Below are 13,435 nucleotides of genomic sequence, written 5' to 3'. Positions count from 1 at the left end.
AAAATACAGTACTTGAAAAACTATTGAAGCACCCAGAAGATATTGTGCGACGGGAACGTAACATTGTACACGCGCACACCATCAGAGCGTAGGTATGTTATTAGAGTGGCAATTCTCTGTGACTCATGGAACGGTCATCGGAACGCAATGGTGTTGTTGGTGTTTAGTTTTGTTACCAGAGCTGCTAATGTACATAAGAGGCATGAACAGCGTCAGATGCTGAATGATCGTTGCGAAGGGTGAAGAGAGGGACTGTACTCGCACGGTTATCAGGACCTAACAGAGTTTGTGTGTCTCTGTTTGGTCGATTGGTGAATTATCCAAAACTTTGGGGAATCCGCATGTGACAACGGCCCCGATATTGGACTGCATAGAAAGGTGAAAGAAGGTACATTCACCGACAATCGGATGCGAGCACGTCGTGCAATCTTCAAATCTGCGCTGGGCATTCGAGAACATGGGATACAACATTCTGTGCCATCCGGCAACGTTGATCGGAGACTGTCAGCAGTTGGACTAGGGAAGTACCGCACTATGAGCAGACTTCCCTTAACACAGAATTTGGACTGATGCTATGACAGTGAAGCGAGTAGTAGTGATGAATGGTTTCACAGTGCGTTTGGCGATGAATCGTGGTCCTGCGCCACCCAGGACGACCATCGTCGACTAGTAAGGCGGAGATGTGGGAAAGCTCCCGTTCTTTCAATGTTTTAGAGAGAGTCATTCTTATTACAATTAGCGTCACGGTGTGGGGAGCCATTGGGTGTGACTTCAAATTATAGCTGGTAGTGACTCAGAGAGTTCAGACGGCACAATGGTACGTCACGGACACCTGCTCCTCGTGTATTATGTCTCATGCGATAGCATCGTGGTACCACTTTCCAGCTGGACAATGTTCGTCCACACACAGAATTGTCTGCGTGTTGTTGCTGTATTCCCGTGGCTTGCAAAATCCCCAGAACTGTCCCAGATAGATCGAGTCTGACGTTAGGTCCACCCCCGTGCTACCATCCACGATATCAACAAATGTGGGCTGGGTTGCCTCAGAATAAGATACAAGGGCTTTATTGCACCCTTCCAGTCCAGGCCAGAGCGGGTGCAAAGTAATGCTGTCAAATACTTTTCTAATTTGACTTGACTCTGTAATCACTGGAATAACATCACGTACCCTCTCAAACCGTGAAGTTTAATTTTTTTTTCGTCCTCGCCTTGTGGGTGCTCTACTTTTTTTGTTAGGCAATGTATTCATAACACTGATGCAGGAAAGACCCTCGTTAACGAACTGGAGACATGGCCGTCACAGAAAATGCCGGAAGCTGTGATTTCATTGCACAAGTCGCGTTTTCCCGGGACTGCATCTCACGCGCACTCTGGCCCGATTACTTTTCTGTGTAACTACATTTGAGTGAGGAAGAGCTTCAGACGCGTTTAGCGAGCAGTTGAATGCAGTACAAAATGATGCTCAAGGTGAAACAGTGCATGTTTTTCTTGTAGAGTGTTATGTTAAGCACAGTTAGGTGGAAACGTGCGCGGAACTGTGTTCACATGAGTGTAAAACCGGAGTTGTACTGGCAAAATCTCCAATAAAATCTCCAATGCAAAACGTAGCGACAAAATGATGCGAAACCAACTCTGTAGCGAATAAAACTTTACCTATTCAAAAAGAGTTCGAGTACCAGAAAACAGCAGGAACTGTTTAATCCATTTAAGCAATCCAGAAGGAAAAACTAATATACCGATATTTTCAGCAAGAGGGACCAACAGCGCATGAGGTCTCTCTCGCCACGCCATTCACCTGAACTTCCTCCCAGTGCGGCAAATTGAAGGGCCAGATGTACTTCAATAACGCTACTTTGCTATATCTCAAGCAGAGATGCTACGCTTGTGTCACAGCGTCATAAATCGAGCACAGCGCTGCATCGACGTGGATGATGAATATTTTTAGCAATTTTTGTGATGTCCATTAACAAGGGTAAGTCTGGAATCAGTTCTGTTGAAAATACTTTCCGATACAGTTTTACTTTTCTGTTTCCTGTATTAAAACAATCATTTTCTTATATACTTTATTCGCGTGACAGTGCTATTAAAGGCAGTCGAGCACAGGTCAAGATGGTATTCTTGTCTAAAGTAGGTCTAGTATCAAACTTACGCCTTAACTTGAGGAATAAATTTAGGCAGTTCTAGAGAACAACTTTGTATGGACATGAACCACTGTTTGAAACCAAAAAATAATAGAATCGAAGCATTTTAGAAGTGATGCTCACAGTATTCTATGGGTGGTAAATATAATCGAAGACAAGGGCAATGTGCTATACTGTGTCACCAGTCGCCCGAAATTTCGACGACGTTTTCGTGCCCACATGTGGTCAGAGAAACGCCTGCCAGAGGACATGGGTGGAGTGACTGAAGCATCTGCCGCCAAAACACTGTACCCTGAAATTTCACTGTGATCATAAAATCATTTTATTGCACGTATCTTCAGTGGAAGGGTTCAAGAAGTAAAGGCTATCTTATATTAAGAAAAACTGACACTAAATTTATTAGAGCATCCAAGACCAAACGAAAGACGGAAAATGAATTAAAAAAGATACGATGGCGGGTGTCGGTAACGAGTCAGTGCTTTGCTTCCTTGACGTCAGAGGCAGGCAGCCAAGAGAACTAAGCCTGTGGGGCGTCCTGTACACCTGGAGAGAGACTGCGCTGCTCAGAAGCGACCACTACCAGTAAAACTATAATTTTATCTGGATTTCCACAGCAAAGGATCTGGTTGCCATGCCAGTGACAACTGAACGGGTTCTGTAAAATAAGAAAGTCATCCTGAACACGACTGTAGAAATATACTGGTGTCCTGTGTGCTTAAAAAACAACGGGTACGACTACAATGTGTTAGTCACTCATTATTAACAATGACAGGCGCGTCTAATAACAATCCTAGCTTGCATCCATTACATGACAGCAACCGAGTTGCTCCGTTCCCATAAATCCGTTTCAGAGGTTAGTGATGGTGGCAAATTTTTGCTAAAAGACAGATTTTTGAGAAGCAGCTGGCAACATAGGTCCAAATATTACTTGATGACCGACTGAAGAGTCTAAATTCTTTGGATAGACAGATGTCACGTAGCTGGGATATGCCTTGAAGCTTGTGACGTATCTGGGCAGTATGTGATTATTTCCTAGGAGACTAGATAACAGTTCTCATTTTTATTAAAAGTGAAACTCCTCCAGTTGTACTTAAGATTTAATATTTATTTCGCTACTAGTTTCGACGTTGAGTCAACGCCGTCTTCAGGCCCGTGCACTTTGATATCAGTTGTGTGTGGCTGAGTAATAGAAGTCTTTGGTGAGACCAATACGTGCTCCACATGGAAGGCGGGCAGTAACTAGTGTCACCAGTTACTGCACGTATTAGTCTCACCGCGGACTTCTAGTACTCAGCCACACACAATTGATGTCATCAAAGTGTACGGGCCCGAAGATGGCGTTGGCGCAACGTCGAAAATAGTAGCCAAATAAATATGAAATCTTAAGTACAGCTGGAGGAGTTTCATTTTTAATAAAAATTATACCAGTTGATGTCCAACCATCATCCAATTCAAATATGGATGCACGAAGAGATAACAGTTCGATCACAGTTGACTAATGCCGTTCCCAGTAACCCACACGATTCCACAGAATACATTTGCAGGAAGCGCGCTGGAAAAATAAAACATTTTGTTCCATATTCTTTGAATATTTTTACACTGGGCACTTCCATTAATGTCATTAGCAATAATTATGTTTTCTGTAAACTACATGTGTTGTGGTTTTCTGACATTTCCTGTAGTGTCAATTCGTATTTTAGCGGTAGAAGTATAAATACGCTGCACATGCATTCCATTTTGCAGACGGGGTGAGTGTGGGAAGCTGTTTGTTTACTATCAGTCGACTTTATTAAAAGTAGTAAATTTCAAAGCTAGAAACAGAACGAATATTTCAGTAAGCTGTGTTTAGTGCGGTGAGGCAAAGGAAACGTGAGTAAGCGTATTTATTAATTGATGGTCCACCGCTGTGGATTAAGTCTTCCTGAAAGCAAATGCGGGTCCACAGGGAGCTGCCCGTTCAGTGCCGGAGGTAGGCAGGTGAACCACTTGTCCTTCTGAAACAGAGAATGCGCCTCACTGCCAGACAAGGAGGAGGACATTTGGCTTTTAATGAGCAACCGCTTTCCAAATTTCGCATGGAGTTGGTGCCGTAACTGAGACATAGCTACATCGGTAATCAGTACCTGCTGGAAGAACCAGCGACGAAGTGTAAAGAAGCGGTGCTGGGGCACCATAAGACACGATGAAACCGTGCTGCGTTATTGCCTTTTATTTTTGGTAAGTAAGAGGTAAACACACGAGACTGTAGGAAGTAGCGTCAGTGAGCAGATGTGCTATAACTAGACAGCTCATTCATTGGAGTCATTAGAAGTATCGCATGCTATAGAAGCATGTTGAAAGTTAAGTAGACAGATAAGATTGAAAACAAGTAGGTTCCCTGCAGAATTGCCGAGGCGAGGAGGATGTGGCAACAATTGATGCGATGGAGGGACAAGGTGGTAGGGCAGTATGAAATAACATCCATAGAACTCGAGAGAACTGTGCAGGTTACAAACTTCGGGGCATACAGGCATATGTGGAAGATTACACTACAGGCCATTAATACTGCTACACCAAGAAGAAATGCAGATGATAAGCGGGTATTCATTGGACAAATATATTATACTAGAACTGACATGTGATTACATTTTCACGCAATTTGGGTGCATAGATCCTGAGAAATCAGTACCCTGAACAATCACCTCTGGCCGTAATAACGACCTTGATACGCCAGGGCATTGAGTCAAACAGAGCTTGGATGGCGTGTACAGGTACAGCTGCCCATGCAGCTTCAACACGATACCACAGTCCACCAAAAGTAGTGACTGTCGTATGGTGACGAGCCAGTTGCTCGGCCACCATTGACCATACGTTTTCAGTTGGTGAGAGACCTGGAGAATGTGGTGGTCAGGGCAGCAGTCGAACATTCTCTGTATCCAGAAAGGCCCGTACAGGACACGCAACATGCGGACGTGCATTATCCTGCTGAAATGCAGGGTTTCGCAGGGATCGAATGAAGGGTAGAGACACGAGTCGTAACACATCTGAAATGTAGCGTCCACTGTTCAAAGTGCCGTCAATGGGAACAAGAGGTGACCGACACGTGTAAGCAATGGCACCCCATATCATCATGCCGGCTGATACGCCAGTATGGCGATGAGGACTACTCGCTTCCAATGTGCTTTCACCGTGATGTCGCCAAACACGGATGCGACCATCATGATGCCGTAAACAGAACCTCGATTCATCCGAAAAAATGACGTTTTGCCATTCGTGCACCCAGGTTCGTCGTTGTGTACACCATCGCAGGCCCTCGTGTCTGTGGTGCAGCTTCAAGTGTAACCGCAGCCATAATCTCCGAGCTGATAGTCCATGCTGCTACAAACGTCGTCGAACTGTTCGTGCAGATGGTTGTTGCCTTGTAAACATCCCCATCTGTTGTCTCAGTTATCGAGACGTGGCTGCACGATCCGTTACAGCCATGCGGATAACATGCCTGTCATCTCGACTGCTAGTGATGCGAGGCCGTTGGGATCCAGCACGGCGTTCGTATTACCTTCCTGAACCCACACATTCCATATTCTGCTAACAGTCACTGGATCTCGACCAACGCGAGCAGCAATGCCGCGATAGGCTACAATCCGACCTTTATCAAAGTCGGAAACGTGACGGTACGCATTTCTCCTTACACGAAGCAACACAACAACGTTTCACCCGGCAACGCCGGTCAACTGCTGTTTGTGTATGAGAAATCGGTTGGAAACTTTCCTCATGTCAGCACGTTGTAGGCGTCGCCACCGGCGCTAGCCTTGTGTGAATGCTCTGAAAAGCTAATCATCTTCTTCCTGTCGGTTAAATTTTGCGTCTGTACCACGTCATCTTTGTGGTGTAGGAATTTTAATGGCCAGTAATGTAATTGAGGACACTGGTTGTAAGTGACCCTCTGAGAGGAAGTGGCTGGCACATGAGAGGAAGTCTTGGCGATTCGCATCAGATCAGTCAGAATACTGATTAAAGTAAAAATGGCGATTCTTGCTGCAGGACAGGCACCACAAGAACTCTCCGACGAACGGGAAACACTGCAACGTACCAACTTGGACGCGACTGGTACTTACCTGGACGTCCTTGAAGACTTCAGGATTGAGATCTCCGAGCCGGTTGCCGCTGAGGTCGAGCTCTGTGAGCTTGCCGAGCATGAGGAAGAGGCGCGGGCCCAGCTCGGCGAAGCGGTTCCTGGCCAGCGTAAGCACGCGCAGCTCCTGCAGGTGGCGGAACGTGCCGCTCGGCATCGACTCGATGCGGTTGTCGTCCAGGTGCAGCGCCTGCAGCTCGGCCAGCCCGCGGAAGTTGTGGTCCAGCACGTGCGAGATGTTGTTCTCCGTCAGGTTCAGCACCTGCGCACACGCACATCTCACACCTCGAACACGGTGCCCCGGATTTCAAACGATTATAGGGGAAGAGGTACAAAGTGTGTGAAAATAAACTGCTAAAAACGAAAAAAAGAGCAACTGCATTACGTATACAATGTTCGAATAACTTACGGGAATGTAGCAAGATGGCGCCGTTGTCGGCAATCGTCGATATTTCAACAAACGGACAGAGTTAAATCTACTTCAGTCGTTGCTTAGCTATGTTCACTATCGATAACTCCTGGCGTCGGCCATCTGTGGCCGTTGTGGTGGCGCTAGTGTTTACAGTGTGTGTGTGTGTGTGTGTGTGTGTGTGTGTGTGTGTGTGTGTGTCTTATCTTTCCGGAACTGGGCTGCAAACCAATGTTGTAAATTTTCTTGCACACTGCTCTCCTGCTACAGTTTCGCCTTCAAAATGACAAGATGATCTCCTGCCGAAATTTCGGCAGTTGTCGACGACGTCAGCCCACTGTATTCCTGTAAGTCACTTGTACATATTTCGTATTGCAAGTTCTGCAGCTACCATCTACGCCAGAACCATACGTGGCACGATGATGAAAAATATTAAATTTATGGCTCTAGTAGCTAAGCTCTTATGATAACCAGCAGCCCACACAGTGGGACGTTGCTCACTTCGACGCTAGTCATCCTGTACTATACGTTCATTTCTGCAACCTACATTCACTTCAACCTCTCTGACTAGAAATTTTGCCCTCTCACTCTTCTCTCTATTACCAAATAAGCTAATAGTTAATGCCCCAGGACCTAGAATTATGAACTATTTAAAGCACAGATAATGTTGAGGGGAAGGCGAACTACAGACGACGTTTTATTTGCAGAGCACTTTCAACATGCAACATGTCTACCATTGAGTCCACCTACAATACGCTTGCCCGTCCTCCTCTGCATTACTGTTGTTCTGTATGGGATTCGTACCAAATAAAAGTAACGGAGGACATCGAAAGGTTCAAAGAAACAGATCTTGTTTTGCAATATCACGTAATAATGGGAAGACTGTCACCGATAAGAGCAGTGAGTTGGTTTGGTAATCCATAAAACAAAGGCGTTTTCCGTTGGGGCCAGATTGTTCCACGAAACTTCAGTCAACAGCTTTCTCCTCAGAAGCCACAAACATTTTGTTACCACTAACCGAATTACGAAGGAGTTATCATAGTAATAAAATTAGGGTAATCAGGTCAAGCACGGAAAAATTTAAATGTTCGTTTTCCCAGCTCACTGTTCCAGAGTGGAACAGTAAAGAAATCGTCCGAAGGTAGCTCCATGAATCCTCTGCATGGTAGTCAAGTTTGAATTGCAGAATAGTCAAGCAGATGTATATGTAGAGTAGATGTGGATGTATGCTATCAGTGTATCCATAATTTTAGTGCTGCTCTGCTATAAAAGTCTTTTGCCCCTAATTCGATGCTGCAGGTCTTCAATTATTGTTATTATTGAATCTACCCAATCCATCTTCCCCATTCTTTTGTAACAGTACATTTTTAAATCTCTAATTGTCCTCTTATCCGTGGTGTTTATTGCCCCATTTCAGTTCAGTACGAGGGTACAGCTCACATCATGATAAAACAGTCAGAGGACGTATTATATTAGACTCCAGTCTACAGCAAAAAGACGAACAACTATTCCACAATAGTGCAGTACGTCATTCAGCCAGTACACGACTACGTTTCTCCATCTCTACGCTAGTGCCAGTGTCACAAATTCCCAGTCGTACTGGAGCTTGTAAATTGTTGCACTTTTACTGTAACAACTATCTTCACTTACTCAGTAATGTATATTGCTATTCTGTCTACCAACAACCTGTCTTTGCTGCAAGATTTTCCAGAACCCTTGCTCTCTCCTGTTTTTCAATGTTATATTCGTGTTAACAACTCCAGTGAATCCTATGATTAGAGACAGATTTTACACTACATTGGTTTTTTTTCAAGCTGTATGCTTTGGGGATTAATTAATGCCAAGCAGCTTGTTATTAATCACTGACTGCTTATGTAACCCTTTCGACATACTGTTCTATAAATACTCTCTTATATCCTCACTATTTCTAATTTTCGGACTCTTGCGTAGTACATTAACCTATGTGGAAATAGTAAGATGAAGTACGTGCTTAGTGTCTTCATTTATTTCTGTCAAAGCATATTCAAGAACTATTTCTGTACTGAAATTGCCTGTCAAATGAGAACTTTGTGTCAGACCGAGACTCGAACTCGAGACCCTTGCCTTTCGCGTGCAAATGTTCCGCCGACTGAGCTATCCAGGCACGACGCGATGAACTAAGGTCACTGTTGGAGTCCCGGGCACCAACAGCGCACACTCCGCAGTAGGGTGAAAATTTCATTGCGAATTTAGCTTTCCATTTTGCAGCTTTCAATTTCGGGATTCCTGTTTTCAGCAAGCTGTTATGAACGACTGTTGTGCATTTTTCTGTCTTAATATTTGATCTATGTTTCGTATAGTATGGCAAGTATTTTACCTCGGAACGATTTTCAGACTACCACCCCCAGCCATCCCTGTAATAGATGTTTAACGCATTTCGTTATTCCATTCTGAAATGACAGAATTCACTTTATTAGTACTGCAATCTTCTTCTGAAATTACGAAACTTACTGCGGGAGAGTGAGATTTTTTCCAAACGTGGAAAACTGTCAAGGTACAACGTCGTCATGTACCAGCAAACAAATATTCTGTTCAAATTTTTAGCGTTGCAACCAAGAAACGAGAGAATCTTGTTGATACGGTATTCAATAATCAATGTCTTACATTAATAATCTATCACGCAGCAAAGTCAGTGAGTGAAATCAAATGAAGAACAACGTTACCAGAAACTAGTCACAAGCGAAAAACACTTTGAAACAAAAGATTTTGAGAACATTTGGGAAATTTTCTTTTTCAAGACAGCAAAAGTAGTTAAGTCACTGAAGACACTCAGTCCACTCCAAATATCACGTTTTCCATGGTAGAGAACCTCTACAAGGTACAAAATGGTAAGTTACCAAAAATATAGGGCTTAACATTCCACAAGTTAGGGGCCTATCTAATTAGTTTTAAAAATGTACTCAGTTTTACTCACCATAGGATTATATGACTTTAATCTTTAATACAGTTATACAGCACTTGAATAATACGAAGCTGTGGTAGTATTTACAAAGGCTGAAGAGTACACAATCTCACGTCTCACTACAATAAAAGGAGTAGAAAATGGCGGGACCTGCTTATTGCAGTCTCTGGTGCGCATTCCCTCACGCGATTCTAATTGGTCATTAGATTGAGACGCAGACAATGATATACCATGTGTTCCTAGGTACACTATCCTCTAGGAACAACTCTCTCCTCAGCTAAGAAAAATTTTTCATTATGTATCCACTACGTCAGGCATTCATTACCGCAAAATATTTTATTGTAGTTGCGCCAACCTTCATTTCTAAATCCTGCTGTAGCCAATAATCAAAAGAAATTTATTTTGAAGGTGTATTTACAATCGCTAAAAATGAATGAATCCTTCCGTAGTAAACTTACACGAAATTATTCAATTACTTACAATATTTTTTAGAATTCAATAATATTATTCGCTTGAAATAGAAAAGCCATCGTTAAGTGCTTTCAGACCAAAAATTGTAGACAATTGCCTATTTCAGCTACTTCGTCAGATGTACAGAAGATTCATACCAATACCAACATAGTACCGTAAGTACATGCAAGCCATTTATTTGGAGAGTTGTAAGGCATAACCTCTCGAAGGAGCGTATATGAATATCATACAGTCCGAAACGCAGCGGTTCACGTTTTGGCAATCTGTAATCTATGGTATTTACTGACAACCATATCGTATGTTCTCCAAGCAAGCTCGACGTGCAATATCCTGTAAGCGATATCTTATCATGGAGGGGCAGTTTATGAAATTTAGTCAGATCAATCGTGGAAAGTAATCTTAGACCCTCAGCAACCTGATGGAAGAATATGGAAATGGGCCAAAACTGGTTCGTTGATTGATCACAAATCTGCATATAAATCAAACCATAACAAGGGGGAAAAACAAGGGAGGCTATATGGCCAAGGGCACAAACGAAAACATAATACGGCATTGTTTTCCTCTTATTCGAATTCAATATGTATGCAGAATCCTTAACCTGCATATCCCAGTAAAATTTAATTAAATCATCACAAGTGATGCACTCCAATAATTGAAATGTCAGGTAGAAATAAACAACTGATGGTCGTTTACAGTGAAGTTTCACAACTCTACATACTGTTAACACAAATAATCTGTTAAATAATAGTTTCATCGGTTTGCAGCCGGCAAACAAAAATTATACGAAAATGGAAATCATCCCACCCACCGCACAATTAAGAGGTCGCACTTAACAGTGAATGAAATACAAGCAACAATTAGCACCTGTTCACCTAATGTTAAAAGACAGGCGCACGTCATTTAACTAACAGTACATCGCTACCACATACGAAATACCTCTGTCTAAGCAAAAACCAGTACTAAGCGATTACACGTAACTGATCGGGAAAGTTTGAGATGACTTTTCACATACGCATAAAATACGACACGCGATTTTTTCAGGGGTACCATAGATAGCTAAAGCTACAACAAAAAATTCGTGAAGTACTAGGAATCGAACCTAGGCTTTATGCTTTACGCAGGCAATCACCTTACCAACTGCTTATCCTAGAACGGTTCCCAGGCCAATCTTAACTCTCAGTTTCACTATGCCAAACACTAACATGCGTATTGGGAGTGGCACAACCACAAGGGGACCGAGGCTCATTGACTGAGAGGGCAACTGCAGCTCATGTCATATTCCTGTTTATTTCATATTAGAGAAAGTGTTATGCTACAGAAAACATTCATCTAGACATCCACTAGTCCCATGGTAGTAATAGGAGCCACCATGACATCTAGTCTGTATTTGACAGACTAGGGCAGAACCAGCACAGAGTCCATAATAGTCAGATTTACCCACTCCTCACTCCGACTCCTCTACGACTGTATGCAAAGTTGCCAGATTTCTCTCTACCCTCACACTTATGCCTCTGCCATACGAAAATAAGTCTATGTATAAAATGGAAGGAAAGTCAAAAAATGGAGGAAATTCAAAATTCAGTGGGGAATTCAAAAATAGCACAATTGTTCCGTTGATCCCCCCCCCCCCCCCCCCCTCCGACCCAAGACCCCTATGGTGTCACTCTGGAAGTAGAGCTGTTGTCCTAATGGATTTCAAGATGGCGGATCACGGATACTGGTGCAGTCTGCATTGTTGCCAGGTTTCCTATGACATCACTCCCCTGCAGTTACTACTTAGACAACAGATGAGTTTCTCCTGCCACTGTGAATCTGTAGTTCTCGACAGAAAGCATTGTCTCCCAAGGTCATCCACCCTCCCCCTGTGCTGTTTCCAGGACAAAGGGAATTGACCCATATGAAAGAAATGATTTAGCACTCAACAATTACAATTTATGTCAGTAATAATCTAGAAATATGAATATAATACTAGTTTGGACATCAGATCACTTTCAGTTTACAGGAAGAATAATAATTCAACGTTTCATCTGCATTAGTATCAAATTTCCATCAAATCAAGTTACACCTACAGTGGAAATGAGTGTTAGTCAAAGAAAAATACTGTGATCTGTCAAAAAGTGTGTGGTCACTGATGTTCAGCTATCTGAGAACTTACTACTACAGGTTTCTGGGGACTTGTTTCAATGTACAGTACGAATTTATTGCTACATATCTAACTGTTTGAATCCAGGACAGAAAGAAAGGTCCGCATCGATCGCAATGTCATGACACTTTTTTAATACACTGCTGATGTAGATTTCAACTGACTGCGCTGCCATCATCTGTGCATCATAATTAGTCATGTAGATTGAAGGTAATCATGACGATACATTTTCCAACCCAACTCAGGCAAGTAGAAGCGTTAGTCCAACTCAACCGTTTGAATACACTGAATGAATGTACTACAGCATCGCTAGTACTCTATTAACTGCATCATACGAACTACACGTCTTTAAGAAGTATTATATCGAATTTTCCTGCATAAAAGATCTTACAGCAGATGGTTCAGATGGCTCTTAGCACTATGGGACTTGACTTCTGAGGTCATCAGACCCCTAGAACTTAGAACTACTTAAACCTAACTAACCTAAGGACATCACACATATCCATGCCCGAGGCAGGATTCGAACCTGCGACCGTAGCGGTCACCGGGTTCCACACTGTAGCGCCTAGAACCACTCGGCCACGTCGGCCGGCACTTTACAGCGGACTCTCGAGTTCTGACTCGTGACTATCCATACTACCCACCCTACTTCACCTAGCCTCCTAACTGACGTCGCATTAACACTTCACTGTTATATAATAAGGATTAATTTATGGTACATACTGTACTTTTCTTAAGCTTGATGAAGTGAGCGCTGGCTACAATGCTCTGGTGGCCTTTTAGAATGTTTGATGAGTATTTTGTGCCTGTAGAACGTGAGGAGTCAACTCATAAGGTGTATACTACGTTGTTAATATTGGTTAAATTAACGGAAACGCCCTTCTACATACAATACTTAGAAATCCTCTTCCAGCGGTCACAAGCAGCAATGAACACACATAGGGGGCAACTCTATTGTCATGCATGAGTTCTTTTCTCCTTCAGTTGCATATCAGATGTCCAAAGTGCATGGGCTGTTAAATTTTGTTCTGTGCGTTCCTTCGTGTTTCAGTGAAGGATTCTGAAGTGGGTGATAACCAAAAAACCAGTACTGACTATGGATCAGAAACTATGTGCTGTAATGTGACTTGATTCTGGAGTAGCATCCAAAACAATTGCTTTGGAATTGAGAAGGAAAAGTACTATTGAGACTGAATGTTTGCAGTAGTCAAAAGGGAAT

General features: G+C 42.9%; 1 protein-coding gene across 1 annotated transcript in view; it reads right to left on the bottom strand.

Annotated features, from left to right (window-relative positions):
• The window catches only part of LOC124775532 (leucine-rich repeat-containing protein 15-like), a 94,182-nt gene that overhangs the window by 35,080 nt on the left and 45,667 nt on the right, over positions 1-13,435 (bottom strand). The window contains exon 3 of the mRNA XM_047250362.1: positions 6,236-6,514. Within this exon, the coding sequence (XP_047106318.1) occupies positions 6,236-6,514 (279 nt within the window). The remainder of the gene's footprint in view (positions 1-6,235; positions 6,515-13,435) is intronic.

This window comes from Schistocerca piceifrons, chromosome 2 (assembly GCF_021461385.2).
Source record: "Schistocerca piceifrons isolate TAMUIC-IGC-003096 chromosome 2, iqSchPice1.1, whole genome shotgun sequence".
In the NCBI taxonomy this organism is placed as follows: domain Eukaryota; kingdom Metazoa; phylum Arthropoda; class Insecta; order Orthoptera; family Acrididae; genus Schistocerca; species Schistocerca piceifrons.
The sequence above is the reverse complement of the archived record's forward strand: the minus strand, read 5'-3'. Positions and strand labels throughout refer to the sequence as shown.